At 38.3% G+C, this 22341-nt stretch overlaps 1 protein-coding gene across 2 annotated transcripts in view; it reads left to right on the top strand.

Annotated features, from left to right (window-relative positions):
- The window catches only part of LOC311206200 (ubiquitin-conjugating enzyme E2 E2), a 210248-nt gene that overhangs the window by 158514 nt on the left and 29393 nt on the right, over positions 1 to 22341 (top strand). For both annotated transcript variants that reach the window (XM_084281444.1, XM_084281445.1), the window contains exon 4: positions 13490 to 13622. In XM_084281444.1, coding sequence (XP_084137570.1) covers positions 13490 to 13622 — 133 coding nt within the window. The remainder of the gene's footprint in view (positions 1 to 13489; positions 13623 to 22341) is intronic.

Here is a 22341-nt window from a genome sequence, read left to right on the forward strand (position 1 = left end):
AGTACCCAACTGACCATTGCAGGGATTAGTACAGACACATTTCCACATACCCTGCGAATAACTGGCGAAGACAGGCAGCTGCACGGCACGTTTTCCCACAGCCTTCTCAGCGCCTCAACCACGAGGTTGTACGCACAGCCAAGGAGCGTTTCTTCTTCCATCCAGGCAGAGTTGCCAAAGAGGTTGCAATCAGCAATAATATTCTTATGACCTGGGACATTTGTCCACTAAGAGGTGGATTTGTTAAAAAAAAATATATATATATATATATATTATATATTCACAGACCACCAAAGAGCCTCCAAGTACTCAGAGTTTGGACAAACGCCATCTAGGCCAGCACTGAACCAGAAACCACAAGATGAACGTTTCTGTAGCTCATAGCCAGTTGCTCCAGTCATATTTGCCCTCTTGTGAATACCACAAAGAAGAGAAAACAACTTCTCTTTTTGTATAAATCCTACTCTTTGCTAGTGATTAATCCTTTTCCTTTATTTCCTCACATTATGCTCCAATCCATCCCACATGCTCTTCAATCCCCCACCATTAATAAAAATATGTACATACATGTTTTTAAATCCATATTTTTAATTTCACTTAAGTCTTTCTGAAAGTAATAAGTTGGAGGGAGCCTGAGTGTAACAGACATTGTTCATAACATGATTACATGTGTCACTATTAATCATTTATAGAAATGCATCCATGTTATTGTGAATCCAGAGTGCAGTAATTGGAATCATCTGCTGTTTGCTTTGAATATACAAGAATTAAACAAGCATGATTAGGACAATAAAGATAAGCAGTATGATAAAGACAAGTAATATAACTCTGGTGTTCACAGGTTAAGCTACATGTTTTTTTTCCTATTGTGAATTTCAGAATGACTAGCATCATGTTGTGTGGTCTAGCTCTGACTCAGACTGGTCGTTTGTCACTTACTGCAGTGAATGCACACCACCAATAATATTACAAGTGAATAAACAATGATGAGAGAAGGTATCACGGGCAGCTGAACCAGGGAGATGAGCTGGAACTGAAAACGGGAAAGAAAATAACAGTAACGTAATTTTTATCACGCAAAAAACATCTGCATGAGTAAGGATTCCAAACTGTTGTTGCCGAGGAAATTATAATGGTAATTTCAACTATTGATGGTATTGCATCTTGATGTAGGGAACGTACACCATATTTATATACATATATATATATTAAAAAAACAAAAACAAAAACAAAATGGTTTATCTTGGTGAAGTTTAATTCTTCTGCGAGATTGGTTGTTAACAACTTGCAGGTTAGAGAGTTGCCCCTCTCCTGTACTAATTAGAAAAGTTGACTCTTCATTAGAGAAGGTATTGCTTCTAGAGTAGATCATGCAGGCTGATCGCACAGACTCCAAGTCTATGGTAAGGACCACTTTTACAAACAGGTACCTGCCCTCAGCGGGGTGCATCCCTGTTCCCAGACAGTCCCAGTGGTTGGGAACTTGCTCCTACAAGCCCTACACTTCCATGATAGCTCTCAAATGACAAGCAAACATTCTTCTTTTCTTGATCCTATTTTGCCACTATCCCTCCCAGGACTACTTTTCATCCTAATGCTGTGGAATAAAGCCAGGAATGAAACTAAGCTATTAGGGTTTTCTAATCTGAAGTCCAGGTCCTGGGATTGCAGTGGAGATTGGTGTACTGAGAAGAACGTAGCCTCATATGTCCTAAATAAACTCACCTCTACTGCAAAACAAATCAGAAAGCTTTTCTTATGGTGGAGGCTGTGGCACAACCAGCATTTCTGAGCTGCTGACAGTGCTAGCAAGTTTACTCCATTACCCCAGCTCTGACTGTGAGAGGATTTCCAGTCACCTGAAAACACAAAGCTCAGTCCAGCGTAAGCCCCTTTGTAACATCAGCCTCAGAGACACCCCTAAAAGATTCTTGGAGATAATTATCCTGATTGTTAGAGAAATTAGAAATTCCTGTCTATTTTATTTTCTGTTTACCCTGTCATGGATAAATGTCCATGTCCAGAAAGGTCCCCCACCCCAGAAAAGGGGTACTTTAAAAAGCCCTGGCAATTTTCTAATGAAGCAGAACAAGCCACCTGACCAGCACCCAGTCTTACTTAAACACTCCTGAAAAACTCCCCATTTATTTGGACTGGTTAGTCAAGTGGTACAAATTCCTCAGTCCTCATGGAAACCACAGATAAAACTGCCTGTATATAGTGGCTTTTTTCTGCTAAATCAAAATGTGGTCTGCAATGGGGGTGACCAGTCTCAGTGAAAAGTTGGGAAATTTTAAGTTTTTTTTCACCTTGGTCCGGTGGCAGCTTTCCATATTTGAAATAAGAGAATAATTTCAAATGAAGAACAAATGTTGCAAAAACGTGTCAGTTTGCCAACAATTTCCAAGTATATTTTCTTCTGTTTACCAGAGATCTGGAGAAATAAGACAGCCTCTTAACTAAATTGACTAAATAAAAGGAATCTGCTTTTGAAGTATATGGATTTCAGAATCAAATTTCCTTTTTCTGTGCCTGTTGGCTTTATAGGCTTGTTTACTCAGGAGGAAATGACTTGTTTTATAATGTGTTTAACATCATGTTAGTTAATCTATGCCATAATATAGAGTTGTTTCCTTGTGTAAGCAAGCAATTCACATGTAAGCATGTGTGAATCTCTTGCCGAAATTAGGGGAGTCTGTATTCAAGCCTGTTCCTCTGTTTACAGGATGGGCGGAAGAGCTGTGCTGCTGGTCACAGGGCTGTATCAGATGCTTCAGATCTCTCTCTGTGAAAACGAACTTTGATTTTTCCTCTCATTGCTTTCCCTTTTTAATATTTTGGGCCAGTTTATCTGTAGAAACTAAGCTTATCTGTAGAAACTAAGACTCTAAAACATAGAAACTAAGACTCTAAAACATAGAAAAAGGAAATACCAGAATTAGGCCACTTCAGAAAAAGCTACACAATCACTTTTGTTGCATAAGGTTTCAAAATTTCCAGGCTCCTATTTAGACAACTGCCTGTATATGGGATTATTAAAGATGACAGGCTTGAGCAAATCAAACCTCTTTATAGGCAATTTGATCAATTATTTCCAAGTAGGGGAAAGAAACAATGACTAGTGGTTATACAGAACCAGCTTTCTGAGGAACGGAGAGTATACAGTCATTGAAAAATATTTCTGCTTTGCTTGTAGTATTCGTAATCATCAGAATGTGTGTGTGCATATATTAGAAATCTTTCTGTATAAATCTTTCTCAGTTACTGTACTGGATGAGTATTGCAGAATATCTTTACTCTGACATTCCTTAAAATAAGACACTGTAGAGATCTTTTTTTGGATACAACTGAAAAAAATCCTTATATAACCATGTTGAATTTCTCTGGCATTTGATGATGTCTAAAGAGGTTTTGCTTCAGTAGTTAAGTGTATGGCATCATAATTATTTTATTTACTTAATTTTATAATTTAATGGCCAATAATAACATGAAAAATTCAATATGCTAAACTAAGGGTAGTCAAATGTTGTCAAGTTTAAATAGATCAGAGGTAGCAGAAACAGAAAAATTCCTCAAAAGCATAGTTATACTCTGGTTCTATGTATTAAATTTTATGTATTATGTTAATTTTATGTATTAAAAAATATAAAATCATCTTTGGTCTGATGTTGGAAACCAAAATTAATGACCTAATTAGTTTGAATTTATTTACCACAAGTTTCTGCAAGTTATATCATTATATGGTACAGTTCTGGACATCACTAAATGTAGTCTCAGAAAGCCACTATTATCTTGTGTCCAGAATCCTGCATAGAGAAGGATGAATATTAGCTTGGTCACAATAAAGGGATTACAATTAAATATCTTCCTTATGTATTAGGAATATCAGAAAAACCTATTTAAAATGCTTGAAAATCTTTTGCCATTCATACTTAAAATATAAGCTAATCATAAGAAAATCAAGAATACTGGACATGGAACAGTTAAACAGTTGATGAAGTTTAACACAAGATGTTCATAAAGTTAGTTCACCTTCTACAGTTTCAAAGCGGAAAATTGGAGAAAGAGTGAAAGTCTTTGTTTTTATTCCACTGGCATTTGATACTGTAACAGTAGGTGAGATAGATACGTTATGGGCAGGCATTAAAAATATGCCGGATGTGCTGCTGCTTTGCAGTTCATTTTGTAAATATTATAAAACGTAGTAATAGTCATTATATAGTTATTAGTTTTAACGTAACGCACAACTGAGGATGAGTGATGGAGGTGCATTTTTTTCCCCCACCTCATCTACTTGCTGTTGACCCCCTCTATGTGTAGTGGAAACAGAGAGCCTTCTACCCATGGGGTGGGCTGGTATGCACTGCTGTATGTTAATGCACCTGCCTTGATCTGAATTATCCCACCTCAGAAGCTGAAAACCCAAGTCTACTCCTGACATAAGGTCTCCCAATCAGCTCAGCAGGGAAATCCCACAGTTCCTCATCAGAAGGTGAAAGAGACTTTAGTTGAAGTTCAGCCAATCCGTCCATCACTACTACCTTGTGTGTGGTTGTTTTCTTCATTTTTCATCATTTCTGATGAAGAGCGGGAGTTTGGAATTATTTTTATGTAACTGATCACTTATGAAATTGATTTCATATCCAAAGGCTTCAATATATTCTGTGCATGAATTACAAGTCTTTCTTGTCTCTTTGAGCTGGGCTGCCTTAGCCCTGTCTCTCTCTCTCCGCTGTGCTCCCTCTAAGGTTTCCACAGAAACTAAAAAGGCAGTGCTGTTTTAAAGAATGCTTTCTTCTCCACTGCACCTCTTAAATCTTCTGGCTGCTGTGGGGTTTCTGTGCTATATGTCCACACTCAGTCACCTCATCCTTTTAAATTAGACTTAGAATTTCAAAATATAATGCCTGATGGTGCCACCCCACTGTTTTGTGTCATGTTTGCTGTTTGACTCGGAAAAGATAGAATGCTAAATTACAGCTGGTGTGAGCAAGGGGAAATGTTGTGAAATTAAAAACTAGTTACATTTTGGAAAATAAATTATTGTACCGGGAAAGAAAAAAAGAAATCTCAGGGAAAAGCAAATTGGGAATTACGAGGAAATAATGTCATTTCTCAAGTTGCAAGGTTGGAGGTCATGCTAAAAGGTCCCAGGAATATCTATTCATTTATTTGTAGTGTTTTTCATTCCTAGTTACTTGTGTTTTCCTCTTTTTGTAAAATGTGGCTACAAACTATGCTTGATAGAATTTACTGTAGAGACAAATCAGCCTGATAAATATTTTATTTAAACTATGCAGGTCATTTCTACTTTTATAAAGGAGTTGAAACTGGTATTACTTTAAAAAAAAAAAAAAAGAAAACATGGCAAAAGGGAATCAAGCCTATAGATATGTAATAGGAGGCAAATCATTGTTTCCGGCGCTGAACAAGGAAAGCCTTCTGTGAAGGGTTTTATGTAATTTTGTTCAGCTGAACAAAGTGGAGAATACTTAACAAAATTGCCATTTTTAAAATCTCATTGTGAATACTCAGCATGCTGTGATCATACACTGTGTAATGGTGTTTGCAATGAATAAATTGCTGTAGATACTATAATATAAATAACTGTTTTGTGCATTAAGAAGCAGTTCTCTTCATGATGGTTTCTGTCTCAGAAATGCTCTGAAGACAGGACTTTAGAGAATAAAAGCATCGAAGTACTCTCTGAATAATACCAGTCTACTAAAGTGCTGGGATACCTTTAATACTTTTTAGTGTTATTACTTAGAAGAGAATAATAAAATCTACTAACTAAGTGACATTCGCTTTGTTCTTAATCTATTTGTTGTTTTTACTGTGGCCAAAACTCATGAATTTTAAACACAACACAGCTTCAGCAGGAGGGAACCTGTGTTTCGGGTTCCCTTAATAATTTTTAATGGCTCCAGTGACAGGCAGGCAGAGAACTTTAATCACAAGAAAAAAAAAAAAAAAGAAGAATTTGCCTCATACAGACTTTTGGCATGCTGAGCTGGTGTGCTGCAGGTTTGTTGCAAGGAAGAAAGTGGTTGGAAGCCCCGAAGTTAAATAGTGTATCACTTTTGGTGATAAATGTACCCCCTAAGAAACATATTGCTAAAACTAGAGGAGACTAACAGTGAAACAATGCCATACTGTATGGAACACAATTGCTCTCAGTAAGTATTCAAAACAATATCTAGCATTACCCAGTAATACGTTGCTGTGCCTTTGACAGCTCATTGGGATCGGTAGTCCTCAGTGTTCTTCCAGTCACATTTACCACGAACACATTGGTTCCAAAGTGCAGATGAAAATGGTAACTGACTTCAATAAAAAGCATTTGATAAAAGCAGGATATAACCACTTTGAAGGGATTGTAGCATGAGTTAGAAAAATGTCTTAATATCCTTCTTCTATTACTGCTTGCCTCAAAGTACTTTTTTTTTTTTTTTTTTAAGTTTCTTATGGAAAAATGATCTCAATCACAGAACTGGAAGAATGTGAAGAAAGTCTTATCCAAATTCTTCAGCTGAATTCTCCCACTGTAATGGAAGCTAAGTGGTATAGGGGATTGGTCTGAATCTCTCTTCCTGCCAAAGACTTTCTGAGTGACAGGTGGCCCAGTTGCTTCACCCTCAGTTTCCATTATAAATAATTAAGTCTAATGAAAGATACATACCCCAAAATGGTGCTTACCTCATCTAATTATACTGATATTCCAACATACATAAATTCCCGGTAGTACAGCAGGATGACCAAATATGATGGATCTAGCATAGACCCAAGTTTGAGTGTTAGATGATGGAAAGCCAAGCTTTTTCTCTGCAGTAGGGTCTAGTTAAAGGAAAGTGAACATGTCTTTAAAAATATTTTTTTCTTAGAGTAATTCAGGCCTCAAATTTAGTGCTGAAAAATCTCTAGCTTTGGTCTAGATTGAATCTAGTAAGAACCATGAGCACCTCCCAGTATTTTGATAATAGCAGGTTTTGCACTAGATAGATGAACTAAGTGAGATAAACAAAGTAAGATGAAGATAAATTAAAAAAAAAAAAAAAAAAAAAAAAAAAAGAAAGAAAGAAAAAAGGTTTTAGGAGTTTCCAGAGGAAAGAGAAGAGGTTACATGTTTTAAAGGTACAAATCTGGGGAAGGTTTGTTTCTTGAAGATAGTTTAAGTCTTCAATATTATAGCCAAAGTACAGCACTTCTTTCTGATTCTGAAGGGGTTTATTTCTTTAATTGTTCTTTGATTTTACTGCTAGGAGACTAGGCTGCTAATTTTATTCATAGCAGAGATGTTATTAACCATACAACTGTGCCCATTGCCACAGGCAGTCTCAGTGCTCACTGCTATCTCTTTGTTTTTGTTTTGTAGAAATGTATTCCTTTGGCTGCTGTGGCAACTGTTTATTACATACATTTATAAAAGTACCTACTGATATCACTGGAGCATCTGGGTAGGCAGCTGTGACTCCCTTTCCCTTCCCTACCCCAGTGTTGCTGCAGCACCCGTTCTGCTTGCTCTTCATTTTATACATCTCAGAAGATGGGCAACAGAGAAGTAAAGAAACAAAATCACTAACTGCTGTACTGTAATAAAATCCCCCTGCACTGTTTTCCACCCCCTCCTCCTTTCTGGAGAAAGACAGAAAATAGCAGGATGTGTTGATGGCTGTTGATGAGAGAAAAAGAAAGGGGGTGTTTATGGGGAGGTGGATCTGCATGAACCTGAAAGGAGGAAGCATCCTCCGTGAAGAAGGAGCAGTGAATTCTTACCATGCAGAGAGAGAAGCAGGGAAGTGGACCAAGTGGCTTCCAAAATACCAAAAAGAGAGAAATGGGAGGAGGGCAGATGACCAGATGTCTGCATCTGTTCCAATGCCGAAGATGCAGCAGTGGGAAATCAGGGCTGAGAACCACAGTTGCCTTATAGGAGCATGATGCTGATGCTTCTCAGTGGTACTATTTTTGTGTTTTGTTGAACAGGGTTGGGCTGGTTGTGCAGGTCACCTGGTAATGGTAGCTTCAGCTGGCCTCCTACTGATTTATTTCTTCCCATCAGAGGTCTTCCAGCAACCGCTTGGCCAGCACAGCCCCACTGCTGGTCGCTTGGCAGTCCCCAGGCACAGGGACAGCCCTGCGCTGTGGTGCAGACCCAAACAACACTTCTGCTTAGCACCACATTCAGAAAGGAGAACAGAGGTATATACCAGGCTTATTTTAATGAGCCTTCATCTGAGTTTCTCAAGAGATGTATCTCGCTGAAAGCTGAATCTGCAGTCTTCTGTTTTGTCACATCCATCCTCTTCTCTCACCAGCTGCACTCTTAAATTATTTTGCCAATCTCCCCATCGTTTTGTATCCACTTTGCCCTCAGGGCTCAGAAGCATTCACTGAGGGCAGCTAGAGGCAGGATCAGCTCCAGCATAACTTTAGATGTGCAAGAAACAGGATTGCAAAAAATTATGTTGTATGTTTTATAAGTGAAGGTTATTCTGTGATGAGCTTCCCTTCTCAGAGGGAAATCTCTTAAACAGTAAAGTCAAGGCTCCATGTAGTAATAGGAAAGCAATAAAAGTGTCCAGGGTGTGACCCTCTTCTTTCTGCTATTGTATTTTACCAAAGAGAATTGAGAGGGTCTGTGTCTGCCATGGACTACACCTCGTGCATGGGAACCCCAGTTCTGAGGTGTGTTTTTGTGTGCTGGTGCAGTTCAGACTAGATAATGCCATACTAAAAGTGAATTGCCATAAGGAATGTCACAGAAAGTGAGTTACCATGGACAAAGTTAGTATAGCAGCCTGGTCCTGCTTTATTCCACCCTATTATGAAGGATGAGGATAAAAATTAATTTAACTCAGTCCAGAAGAACCTTTCCAGTTCTTTCTGAGTCCCGAGGAATGGGAAGGCTTCCCGACCATCCTGCTTTCCTGTTTTATTTGGCTGTATTGCCTCCCTCCACACACCATTCGTGTGTTGGAACTAGAAGGTAACTGAAGTTAGAATTTCTTTTCTTCCTTCTTTGTTTTGTGCTACAGGCTTGCCTTTCTCTTGTGCTAAAGGATACGTTTACACTGTAAAAGAAGTGCATTCCAGCTAGATTAGAGACCAAGAGTAGAAAGGAAGACATCAAACTTATTTTCCTTATGGTCCTTATTTTCCATGTCACCAGAAACACAGCATTGAGGTTATGCTACCTCAGTTATAGATGCCGGGAAAGCATGCAATCCCTCATCAAGAAACATAAGTTAGATTAGGAAATAATAACATTATTTTGACTAACTTATTCCACATGATTACTTGATAAACATGTGGGGTACCATTATTTCTTTGACCTTCTGTATTTTCACTGTTTTGATTTATACTCTGGAAATGGAGTAAATTTATATACAAATCAACTCTGATAAAACTAAAAATCAACTGTACTTTCATAACTTCTCCAGATAGGTTTTCATCTGGTATGTCTCATAGATGCTGTTGTTTACATACAGCTCACCAGCATAATTTTAAATTGAATATTTTAGTATGTTCTAAATGCAGTGAAAGCCTTCTTTCTTTTTCTTTTTTTTTTTTTTTTTTCTTTTTTTTTTTTATGCATTGTGCTGGACAAGCAGTTTTTAGCAGCACTACTTTCAAGTGACTGCCTGCCTAAAACATGTTGAAGGAATGGAAAATAGTGCATTAGGCGTATTTAAAGCAAAATGAATTCAGTTATAGTAGCATTTAAAGTATTTTGCAGCTAAGTGCAACTGATGTGCATACATTTCACTTGCAAGTATGTATGTAGGAAGCAGAGGCAGAACTGAAGTATACCAGGAGAGGCAGAGGGCGAAGTACAGAGCAGACCATTTTACATGTATTGACTTAATTCGCCTAAATTTCACACACCAGTACTGCTGTCCTTCTGAAAGAGGCTCCACATCCAGCCTCCCCCAGCTCCTCCAGCAAGCAGAGGTCTCCCCAGCAGGTGGAAGAGGCATTGTTCTGTGGGATGTTTCATCAGCTATGGGGGAGTAAAGGCAGCAAAGAGCTGTCTCTTGATGAGCCATTGATAACTGGAAGTCTCCAGGGCCTTCCTGCCCTGCTGCACCCCCTCTGATCCCACCTGGGAGGTGGCACGAGCAGTGCTGGGAGTGCCATCCAGCATGCCACAGTATCTGTATTGCCAGACTCATTGCTTGCTTTGCTCTGCAGTCACCAGGGCTTCAGAAACAGAGCTTGAACTGGGAGGCTGAACTGCTGATCGGACAGCAGCTCTGTCCTTACCCTAACTTAATCCTTACAACTCAGCCACCTCCACCTGGAGCTGCCACAGCCACCACTATTTGTCCCCGATGCTGACCAATTTAGCACCAGATTACCAGCACGGAGCATGTATGTGCTCTGGCTCGGGTCAGTTCAGTTCAAATAGAGTTAGCCTGCCCTTTTCCGAGCAGGTGCACATCTGAATCAGTCCTTCCAAAGATGACAGGACTTCAGGCAATGAGACGTTTAGTTTGCTTTCTTTGAGCTCCGTGGTTTGGTTGCCAGTAACATTAATAGAGCTGGAATATAAATCACAGTGAATGTAAACCATTTGGGCTGCAGCATGCCGGGCAGATATCCATGCAGAGAGAAGGGCAATTAAATCCTCTTGCATTATAAACCTTACAGAATCAGGCTCTGGCTGAGGTCTTGCACATATGGGAATTTTCTCTTGTGAAGCCTGATGAGTTGTCGTTCTTGTTGCCAATAATGTGGATAAATAAAAGGCTTAACAATTAGGAGAGAAAGGAAACAGAGATAATACACCTGTCAAACTTTTTCTATTATTAATGTGCAAGTGAAAAAAACGTTATGCTTGTGCATGCTGTTGCCCTCAATACCAGCTGTTGACTGTGCACATGAATCAGTATTTTATATGGGCTGAACAGCCCCGCTGCCAGCAAGCTCTCCAACAGGCAACATCGATAACAGCAGTCTACCCACACTCCATACAATTCCAGCTATTCTTCAAATTAATAATAATACTTAATAAAGCTTCATCTCTCATTTGCAAAGAAAACCTTCAATTAATGTTAATCAGCATCCTCAGAATGTGATCAGGCTGGGCTTGTAGCTGGACGTGCCGAAACAGTTCAACTGGCAGATGGAGCATTTTCCAACTATTTTAATTAATGACTGCTCATTTCAAATGTTAATGCAATTAAATAAATAGGCAAAACAAATAAAAATAATGTACATTATGAAAATGCTACTACCAGAGGTAGTTTTGATCAAAAAAGTGAGCTTTGCTCAAACCCAAGAAGGACCCAAGCATACCCTGCTGGCTAAATAAGCTCTAATAAAGACAGGACTTGCTTTTGTTACTTGCTTTTTCCAACCATTTGTCTGGGATTGACATTTATATCACTTCCATTTTAACCTGCTGGCATCAACTGAGTCATTGCTTCTCCGAGTATTAGAACATTTTTCTGCAGAAAATGGGAAAGGATTTCCTTCACATGATGTAGGCTTTTTTTCGTGTAAGATTTAGACTGCCTCTGCTTCTTGCCTTTTGTATTTGAACTAATTGCCTTATTTTTATTTTTTTTTAAGGGCTTTACTTTCTGTGAACCTTGTATACCATAGCACTGATGTAGTCCCACATTTGTTCGGGCTTATAAAGAGTTCAATTAGCCCCTTAATGCCTAGTTCAGTCACAATTAAACCTTCCCTGTTGACTTGGGATTGGTCTTTCTAAAGGCAGTGGAGGTGTTTTTAATTATTCATTCTCTGGTTTGTTTCTTACAGCAGTCTCAGCTGTGCTTTATTATTCAAAGGTTAATGCAAACTGAGAACTGGGTAAATTAAATTTGTTTGGCAGCTAACAACCTGATGTATTACAGACACTGTGAAAGATGGATGGATGGATGGATGGATGGATGGATGGATGGATGGATGGATGGATGGATGGATGGATGGATGGATGGCAGGCAAGACTTTTGCTATTGTGACACTTGAAAAGCCAGATTCTGTCTTTAAAAACAATTGCTAGTTTTGTTTCTATGGCTGGTCGATAATGGGTGTTCCATAATATTATATTCTCTATAACCCATTTTTGTTAAGAAAGCATGTAGTTTAGAAAGCCAAGAAGCATTAACAGCTATTATAGAAAATTGATGTAGGTACCATGACTAATGAACTACGCCACACAGTACTAAGTCACTGCGTTGTATGCAGGGAATCATGCAGTCAGAAGTTTTAATGAAGGGAGCCCAAGGAATTTCAGGTGAAAGAGGGTTTTATTAACTTTCAGTGAACAAAATGAATAGTTGAGCAGTGAACATGACATGATGTCGTATAATAATTGTATGCCTTGGGTACATTGTGAGGCATGGAGCATAGCCAAGAGCTTTCATCTGTTCTACACATAGAGTTATTTCACAAACCCCTACATACTGTGGAAATTTTTATTGCAGACATAACGAGAATAGTTTCACAAGAAATGCCCTAAGACAATACCACGTCATTTATTTGAAAAATCTACCAACACTGCATTCCTGTGGAAAATATTAATCAGATATCCAGAAGTCACTATCCCAATTGGTCCTAATTAAAATTCAGGTCCTGTATCAGTGACTTGTACAAGCAGGCTGTGAACCAAAAAGAAGTCTTCGTATTTCTTAAGAGGCCAAAGCCACCCTGCGTAAAATATGTCTTTCTGTGGACAAGCATTATGCTGTATGAAAGGAGGCTACACTGGCTTTTGGAATAGTAATGCCCAAAAATTTTAGTAGTTTTTAATTTGTTTTTTCCAGGCATTGAGTGTGTAGGTAAGAGACTTGTTCTGTGTATAAGGTTATGTTCTGTACATTTTAAATATTGTTTCAGTACTGTGTTTTTAAACGAGGACTTTGAATTGACATAATCCAACACTTTAACCTGCTTCCTGTTATGATTTTTAAGATAGCATAACAGTTGCAGACTAAAGCAGCCTTCTGTACTAGTGACTGGAGGAGTCCTTAGGATAGTAACTTAGAAAGTGAAGCTGCAAGGTCATTTGTACCATGCTGTCTTTAGTACAGTGTGTGCTGTATAATAATGTGTGTAATTACACTGCTACTGACTGATGAGGTAGGTGGATGTGGAGGTAGGTGAAAATAGGATGGCTTGTGAGGCAAGACAGTGACAAGACATCTCAGCAAAGTCTCTGTATCCTTGTACTGTAAATACTTCACATTTGCCCACTAAAATATTTGAGATAAGATGGTCAGGAATTTTCTGTGCTTATTTGAATAATTTATAATGTGATTTTAATACTTCTTCCTAGCTGAATATATCATTTCACTGACAGAGCTTAGGAGGCCAGTGACATGTTATGCAGGACTAACTTAATAAATGTGATACACAATTTTAACTTACAGCATTGTTGCAAAACCAGTGGTACTGCTAGTAGAGTATTACTGATGCAGCATTTTCTTAACTGTATGTGGTCATCATGTTTTTTTTTGTTTGTTTTCTATTTTAGTGCTGGACCCAAAGGAGACAACATTTATGAATGGAGGTCAACTATACTGGGGCCTCCAGGGTCAGTATATGAAGGTGGCGTTTTCTTCCTTGACATTACGTTTTCACCGGACTATCCTTTTAAACCACCTAAGGTTAGTAGGAGGATATTAAAAGTCTAGTATGAGTCCTTTCCTTGTGATATTTTTGAATGTGTATGTTGGTATAACATTGTAGGATGAACACAAAATTTTCAAGGCAATAATGAATATTTAAACTGGGTATTTTGATGGAACAAATTTAAACAACTGCTTAAAATTTGCTTGCATGTCTCCAGTATAGCTGGATAAATATGGATTTATTTAGCAAATGGTTGCATAATTTCCAGCAGTTATTTGTTTGATTTGGATTTGTTTCTAATATGAAAGCATTTATATTTGAGTTGCACCCTTTGTAAGCAGCTCAAGGCACTTAATCTTTCCGGTTGACCCATATCATTCACCAGGGGTCTATGGCAGTCTGACAAAATATGCACCTTTCATGCTACTCCATATAAATTACTTCTCCAGATGCAAACTACACTACTCTTCATGAAGCTATAATTAATTGCTTTCCATCGTTTTTTTAGAAGACTGTAGAAATATGGCAACAAAGACAAGAAATTGGAAAGAAAGACAATGACTTACAGAATTCCTTGCAGATTTGTTTTCTAATGCCGTCAGTGATGACACTAGCCGCAAATGTAGAACTGTTCCAATAACATGAAGCTGGCAGATCATTACCATGATAGAGTAGGCTCAGAATGTCATACAGGAAATACCCAGTGGTTTTGAAGACCAGAGAAACAGAAGTGGGATGAAATGCGCTTGTGCAAAATGTCATTGATAACCAGTAGGAATAATTGCTGAGAGATGGTGTCAAAATGGGGTTTTATTGGTTGATCACAGGATTATTACAAACCACCAGTCTAATACATCTGTGAAAAAGGCAAATACACTTGTAAGATGTACCATCTGGCATTTCCTGCAGAGATAAGGAATTGCTGGCGTCATACACAAGACATTTGTAAGACTTTATCTGATAGACTGAGTGCAATTCTTGATACCCATGCACACTAACATGAATAGAAACTGGAAAATTTACCCAGCAGGGCTATTAATAGAATCAAATAAATTGATGGGCCTGTCTATTATGAAACAAAGTGAAGAGAGGTTAATTTTTCACCTTCCAAGTTAGAAGAGGGAAGTTTTGGAATAGGTCCTCAAGAGGACTTAGGGGAGCAGAAATATTTCCCTTTTTTTTTGACATGTTTGTGTAAAGGTTGCTGCACCGTGTTTGCCTATAATAGAGTAGTTGATTCTTACTTGATTATTGTGAGTACACTATTGAGAGAGGAGCATTTATAAACAGAATTTTGATGCTGCAATAGTAATGTTTATAGTAGTTAATATTATTATAAGGGGAAAGTTTTAAAAAAGAATGAGAGAGGTGAGTTCAATGTACTTGTCATTCTGTAAACTGCACTTTCCCAACCAGTGACATAAAGACGGGACAAAACCACATTTTAGGTAGCAGATGTGGATGGCCAAATTTGTTTCCTTCTAGCATTCCAGTTTAGGGAAGCTTTGAGGTCACGGATGAATATTGCAGGGGTTTTATACCCTGCTGACCACAAATTTTCTGACTTAGATAATTATGATATTCAGTGAAGAAAGAATTGAAACTTTATAAATCCAAGCTTCTCATTCAGTCAGTTAAAGCACTGGCACAAAGGTCGGGCAATGCTCTGTTCTTGCTTTCCCCGCCCAGGCCGTTCTGACCTTTGCTATATGAGGTCTACCTTGATAGGCTTCTCTGTTTGCTTCATTGCTGCTTAGCCTGTGTGCAGTAGCTGTAATGCAAGAGTTACATTCAGTCCCCTAGCCAATTAAAAGGAGAATTATTTAGTGGGTATTGGTATATTCACTGGATGGATTTCTTGAGTATAAAATAGAGCGCGTGGGGGTATTTCTCCTTCCCTTTGTTGAGTCTGTTGAATTTTAGTCAATTTATTCAACAACATCCTTTTAAAATAGAAGGTGACAGTCCAGTTTGCTGTTTCATCAGTAGATAAAGACTTTTTCAGTCCACCCTCAGTTGTGTTTGGCAACTGTATTATTTTGAGACATGAGTAATGCAGCTGTGCATTGCTTATTAATGAAATACCAAGCAAAGAGGTGGTTCTTATCCTGCTTTGTAAAACATTTTTGTCTGCCTTTATCTTGATGCCAATTGTCATTCTAAGAAATGTGTGCATATAAATCATATGAAAATGTACTGCTTGATAAAGGACGAGAGAGCTGATGATACCATATTGTATTACTAAAAGGGCAGTATTTATGATGAGGGAAATTGTTATCTATAAGAAAGTAATGAGTACATGTGCACAGGGGACTAGTGTCAGATAAAACTAATATTTCACTAGCATATTTTGTACACATAGATTCTTATTCTTTTCACTTGAGCCACTGTCATAAATAACCCCTGTTTTCAGCCCTGCTTTAGGAGCTCTTAAGCTGTTGCTACTTCATTACACATCTTTCCCAGATTCTGTGAAATTGATTCACAGGTTAAATAGTCTGGGAAGTCCCTTGAATAAAGCAGTGTGGGAAGACAAGTGCTGGCCATACGGTAGCTGCTGCTAGTCAATATTGTTGGGAAACAGTACTTAAATATTTACTCCAAACACTTATTTCTGGCAAAAGAAAGGTATTGAGTTTGTAGAACATAACATATGGCATCACGGTACAGTGCTAGTTGTGTCACCAGGTGCTGGCAACTCTTCTACTTTACCATGAGATTTGTGATATTTGGGGCTATTCTTAAAATCATGGTTCTTAGAGTTATGGGAGTGGATAATCACAGATTTATTTTTTTTCTAAGTATATCTACTCCTCATGGCTCTATCAACTTAAAAAAAAAAAAAAAAAGAGAGAGAGAGAGATAGAGAGATAAAATACAAAACTGTGGAATGTACTGGGAAAGTCATAAAGTATATCCCGGACTTAGCAAGGTTACCTCCATGTCAGTACACAGCAGAAAGGATCTAATTCACGTTTCTTGCTATGATTGAATTCATACATTCCTCCTGAGATTTCTGTGGGCCACATTCATCCCTTTTTTACTATGAAGAAAGGAAGCATTTAAATGAGTACTGTCAAAATTGGTCTTCTAAAAATGTGACCACAAAAGACCTGGGAAGAAACAGAAACTGTATTTCCCAGATGCGATTACTTGACCCAGCTTGAGGTTCCAAAGGCAAATGCCCATGTCACATAACATAGTTACTGTTAAAGGACCTAATACAAAGTGTATTAAAATCTTCAGAAAGATTTCCACAATCCCTTTTCCTTATCTATTCTGAGGCATTGCACAATCTTTTATCATGCATGTGTATGTTGCAATGGGAAGCAAAAAATAAATTTTAAATTAGGAAAAATATATTGAAATTAAATTCTGGATACATATCTCTTGTTTTTTATTATTATAATTTTAAAAAAATGTGGTGTAGCCATTTTTTGTTTCATATTATACAAAGATTTAAATATTTTCTAAAAGATCCAAATTCTTTCTATAAACCCTGTTGATGCTTATTCTAATCATTGGGCACCCTGCTGTGTATTGGAAAACATGAATTAAAATTAAAAAACTGAGAGCACATTTGCACATGAAGAAAAGATGTTTGAACCTATTTGTTGATCGTGGGGGTGATTAGTAAATGTATAAAGTAATTTTCATTTGTTCTTCTAGATAGTTAACCTGCTTTCTTCAATTTTTACACCTTTATCTCTATTCTTCATGTCCTCTGATTGCACTCTGTGCCTCATTTTATGTATTTGTATACCTAAACATCAGGCAATCAGGCTTCCCTTCAGCCTTTCCCCTACAGGTCATCAGTTTTGTTTTTGTCAGTCTTTGTACTGACACCTGTCAGTGTCTCTCTAAAGCTGAGCCATACGCATAATATCAAAGTAAGTTATTTTTCAACAAAGTAGGAGATACCATGTGATAGGTCAGATTATAATTTGCTCTCAAAACATTCCCTTTTTCCCCTTTGAAGTCAGTCTATTTCAGTCTTTCAGCTTGGTCTCATGCCTTGAAACCAGACTCCAAGCTTTCTGAGCCAAAGTGCAGTGACCCTTTCAGCTCTGCTTGCCTTTAAGACCCATGGCGTTTTGCTTCACTCACAAGAGCAGAACTCTGGTGCGGAGGAGAGAGTCCTTTTTCCAAAAGGAGCTTCTCTGTGTGGGCCAGATGCAGCTTGACCAGGGGTAACGGAGGCTGTCCCAGCCCAACTCCAGTTGCTCTGCGTAACCAGAGAACAAGATTTTTAGAACAGCTCATCTGAGAAACGACAAATTAGCTTTGGCTTTCTGGGAGGCTCTACTCAATTAAAAATCCTTGCTGGCCTCCACTGTGAGGAAGCTGCTGTAACGCTGTGCAAATGAGCTGAGCACCCCCTCAGCTGAGTCAGCAGGAAAACGGGCAGGCTGCAAAATCACCCCTTCCTTTGCAGCGGTCCCCCAAGCCTCACACTAGTTTATGAAATGAGGCAAGAGGAAGGTGTGGAACAGGCAAAGCAAGCCATAGATAGGCACCTGATCTCACCTTCTGCTAAAGGCCAGGTGCCGGTGAGACTTCATTCTTGGTCACTTCAAGGCTTCGCTTCAGCCACAAAACACAGCATCTGTCTTGTAGTGAAACAGGCTTAGAATAAAGAAAGTTGTGGCCTGTTCAGAGCAGCCACTTACAGAAATGAATACAAATACTTAGATGGCCTGCCAAGGAAATAACCTTGCATTTCTCCAATGCCTTAATGACCCCCCAGCCCTTTGTAGAAATACCTTTGAGGTTTCTTTTTCCTGCTAACTACCTCCCTTTCATCTGTAATGAATTCAGACTGTTCCTCCCTTTGGCTTTTACAGGGGAAAGCTCTCTCTTGTTCTGCTGCTTTCTGTGGGGTATTGGACGGGATATATAGCTATGCACAGAAAGGTGGGTGTCTATGTTTAGGTGTATATGTATATATATACATACACACATACATATATCTGTATGTGTATGTATACATATATATGAGTAGGAGGTGTCACATCCTTCAGTCAGCCTGGAGAATCTCAGCTTAATTTCTCTCCTTGGTCCATATACAAAATCAGTGAATTCCCGAAGTATACAAATTTTTTGACCTGAGGTCCTCTAAATTTTAGCCATTGTGACAAATTGACACCACAATGTTATACCGGCTATAATTGTTGAAGGAACAGCAGTAATTTCATTATCCTGTACACTGTCCCACCAGACCAGGAAGTCTTGGTGCAGTCTTTCATACAGGTGTTTGCAGAAAACTGAGTGCTCTTCAAGAGCACACTCCCTCCAGGAGTTGTCACTACAGTGGTGTCTGCATTTTCATCAAGAATAATCTTTATTAATAACTTCTACTCAGATACTTGACTGTGTTCAGTCTATTACAGTGTCAATTCAATTTAGCTGTAGCTGATACAATATGGATATATCTATCATTATCCTAGTACTCTGCTAGCTTTATTTTTTAATTTGAGTGATTTATAAAATCTCTTAATCCCAACTCTACAATTAATCTTGCTAGGGACTTTAATCTCAGCTTGCTGAAAAATGGTCCACAGGACTTGAAAGCTGCAATATGCTAAATCACATCTAAATCAAAATTAAAATAACAGAATACTCCATTTCCTCCCTGTACATCGCGTATGTCTATCAAGTGACTGAAAAATTGTTCTCGGCATTTGAAAGCTTAGCTGTCTTAAATCAACTGTGAGACTGTAAGGAGAGTCTTTTTCTTTTGTAAATATAACGTGCAGAGTCTATAGAATCTGGACTTAATGGCAATATTGAACATCTCTTCAGGTTTTTTTCTTTGTAATTGTCATAACACTAAGCTCTATGCACTAAATATCATTACGTGGAATCCTTTTCCTTTGGTACAATCTTTGTAGGCAGAGCTTCAGTCCACCTTCTCTTGTCCTCCCTGTGGCTGTTGCCATGACATGACCGGCCTTCAGACACGATGGTCTCCTGTCATCCTGTCATTGCTATCCCTGTCATCCATCTGCCTCATCACCACCCTTCTGGAAGCTCTGCATTCCACAGGCTGTGTGTCTGCAGCCAGTGCTGTACCTATGGGGCAGCGCACACCACTGGGCCCGGGGTGCGTCAGACCCAGGTGGCTCCCTCAGAAACTTCAGAGCCTCTCAAAATGACAGCAGCACAGAGACGTGGAGAATGGAAATGCAGGCAGGAATGCATAAGGCAGAGGAAAGGATCCATAACTATATTTTATTGCCAATAAATGCAAAGGTCACATTTGATAGAACAATATCCTGTAAACCTCTGAGATTTCTTTTGCATTTAGTTACCTGAGAGTTCTTCTACTAAATGCCAAGTTGAATTGCTATTTCTTCTAATGAATAGCCCTCTTTTTCACTCTGTTTTAATATACTAATTTGTATCAATAGTTTTTATTTTTTTAGTCTTGATGAAAATGGCTCTATCCAGCTAAACTCTTCCTGCTTCTCCCCTCCGCCCCAAAAAAAAGCTTAGAAGGTTCATAATTTCTTCCTGTTTCCTATAAATACCCAGCACATTAAGTTCCCCATGAGGACCTGTAGAGTCATCTTGTGGGGGCTCTCTTCTACCTTACAGTGATGGTTTGCATACTGCCTGTCAGGTTCACTTTCAAAAGGGGACATGATGGCTATCGGATGCTTGGGAAACTAGATATTTCTCTTATATCACATGCATGTTCACTCCTGCATAAAAATCTACTCATAATCTAAAAATGCATCATACATCAATGTTCGTTCTCATCTTCTTTTATGCACACAGATATATACATGTACAGATGTAAGAGACAGAATTTTATTATTATGATATCACTATAGAATAAGAAGAAACTAGTAAATGTTCAAAACCAAGTCAGCTACCGTTTTGAGGGGAAAGAGCACTTTGGGGACTCAGAGGAAGTGGATGTGGGATGATTCAGCCCACATGGTTTATTCTGTGAAAGGGAGGATTTGTTTTGTAAAAGTTAAATGGGCTGTAATTCCATAAAATTTTGCTTTCTCTATAAATGGACTTCATTACTGACTTTCCATATACAGTTACTAAACATAATAAAGATTATGCTGGCTATAATTAAAAACCATTAAAAAAAAACACATACTGACATTGTTAGGCAAAGCTTTTGACATATTTGCATCATAAAATAGTTTCTATTCTGAACCTCCCTTACCTGGACGGTTTTCCATTTCTTTCATTCTCTCCTGCTACTGTTTTATTTTCAGAAAACTGTACAATTTAAGTTAATTTTTCACTTGCCCTCTCAGATACATCAAAGATTAGTTAAATTTCTCTTTTTCTGCTGTTAGATCTGTGTGCAAACTGGCTACATTTCAGTAAAAAGTACATATTTAGTGTTGCTGTGTTTATTCAAATGTATATTTTTTCCTACAACAGTCAATTCAGTGAGACAGTGTGAGTAGTTACTCAGCTTCATAATTACCATGGATATAATGAATAATTACTCACATTTCATACCGTTTCATTTTCAGCAGTGTTAAAGGTTAACTCATATGAATGCTATTACATGCCTTTTAAATCATGATCACTTCTGGCTAGTTATGTCTCACGTGGTGCATTTTGTTACAGAAACCACAGAGTAGTTTGCATATCAGACTCTTCTGTAGGTCAAACAAAAGTAACTGTAAGTTATTATTTCCTGCTAATGTAGATGACATATATTTTCCTTTGAAGCAAGAAACTGTAGCTATTACCAACTGAAGGTTTGTAGGAACTGCCTGAAGTGGCATATATTGGCATATATTTAAACCGTGCTCTTTAACAGTGATCATCATGTGGTCTGTCATTTATTATGCACTTTATGTGATAATCCATTAAGTATCTCAACAATTGCTCATGTACATGCTACAAATCTGTAGTTGCAAAACCAAGATGGATCATCTTGTTGTAGAAAGGCAGCCTCAGCACTGGATATAGCTAAAATGAAGTGCACTCCATAAGAAATTTAGGGATGATAATTAACATAAAGGTTAACATGGACATTGTGTCACTCACAGGTATAGATAATATTCACTTAGATTGTTTTACAGTATTGCTCTAATATTACTAAAGAGTGAAGGCCTGGTCTTGTTTTTATTATTCTTTCTATTTGAGGAGACAAATCTATTGCTCATAAAGTCTGAAAAACTGAGAAGGGAACTACTTTCTCCCTCCTGAGCTCCATGAACATCATCATAAAGGGCATCATATTTTTTAATATATATATAACCTTTTATGTATGCAGTACAACTTCTTCCACTTCAGGTAGTGCCACTGTAGTTTTATTAAAACAGAACTCCTGGGGAATATTAGAGAAAGACAGAAGTTTCATCTCAGGAATGACTGCAGGATTGCGCCCTTGTAAGAAATGAAAGAGCTTGAAAGGAAATTTTGCAAAACTGCAGGAATGAGAGCCCTGGGATCTCAATCCTGCTTCCAGTGTTGGCTGAGCAAAAGGGGTTTGTTTTTGTTTATTCTCCTGTAGACTCTGAATCTTTCATCTCTCCCTGCACAGCTGCCCAGCTTCAGTAGGAGCAATGAAGAAAAGGGGATGGGGGCTGGAACCCAAACAAGATGAAGAATGCAGTTCTTCAGTACATGCTATTACCCTCTTGCATGTTAGTGTGCAAAACCAGAGAGTCATTTCTTCTTCTAGACATATTTTTTAAGAATTATGACTGAATTCAGTGGAGTCTGAAAGTGCATGGGTTGTGTTTGTAGGACCAGCCCTTTCAGATCTAA

Source organism: Netta rufina (genome assembly GCF_964035555.1).
Source record: "Netta rufina genome assembly, chromosome: 2".
NCBI classification, from domain to species: Eukaryota; Metazoa; Chordata; class Aves; order Anseriformes; family Anatidae; genus Netta; species Netta rufina.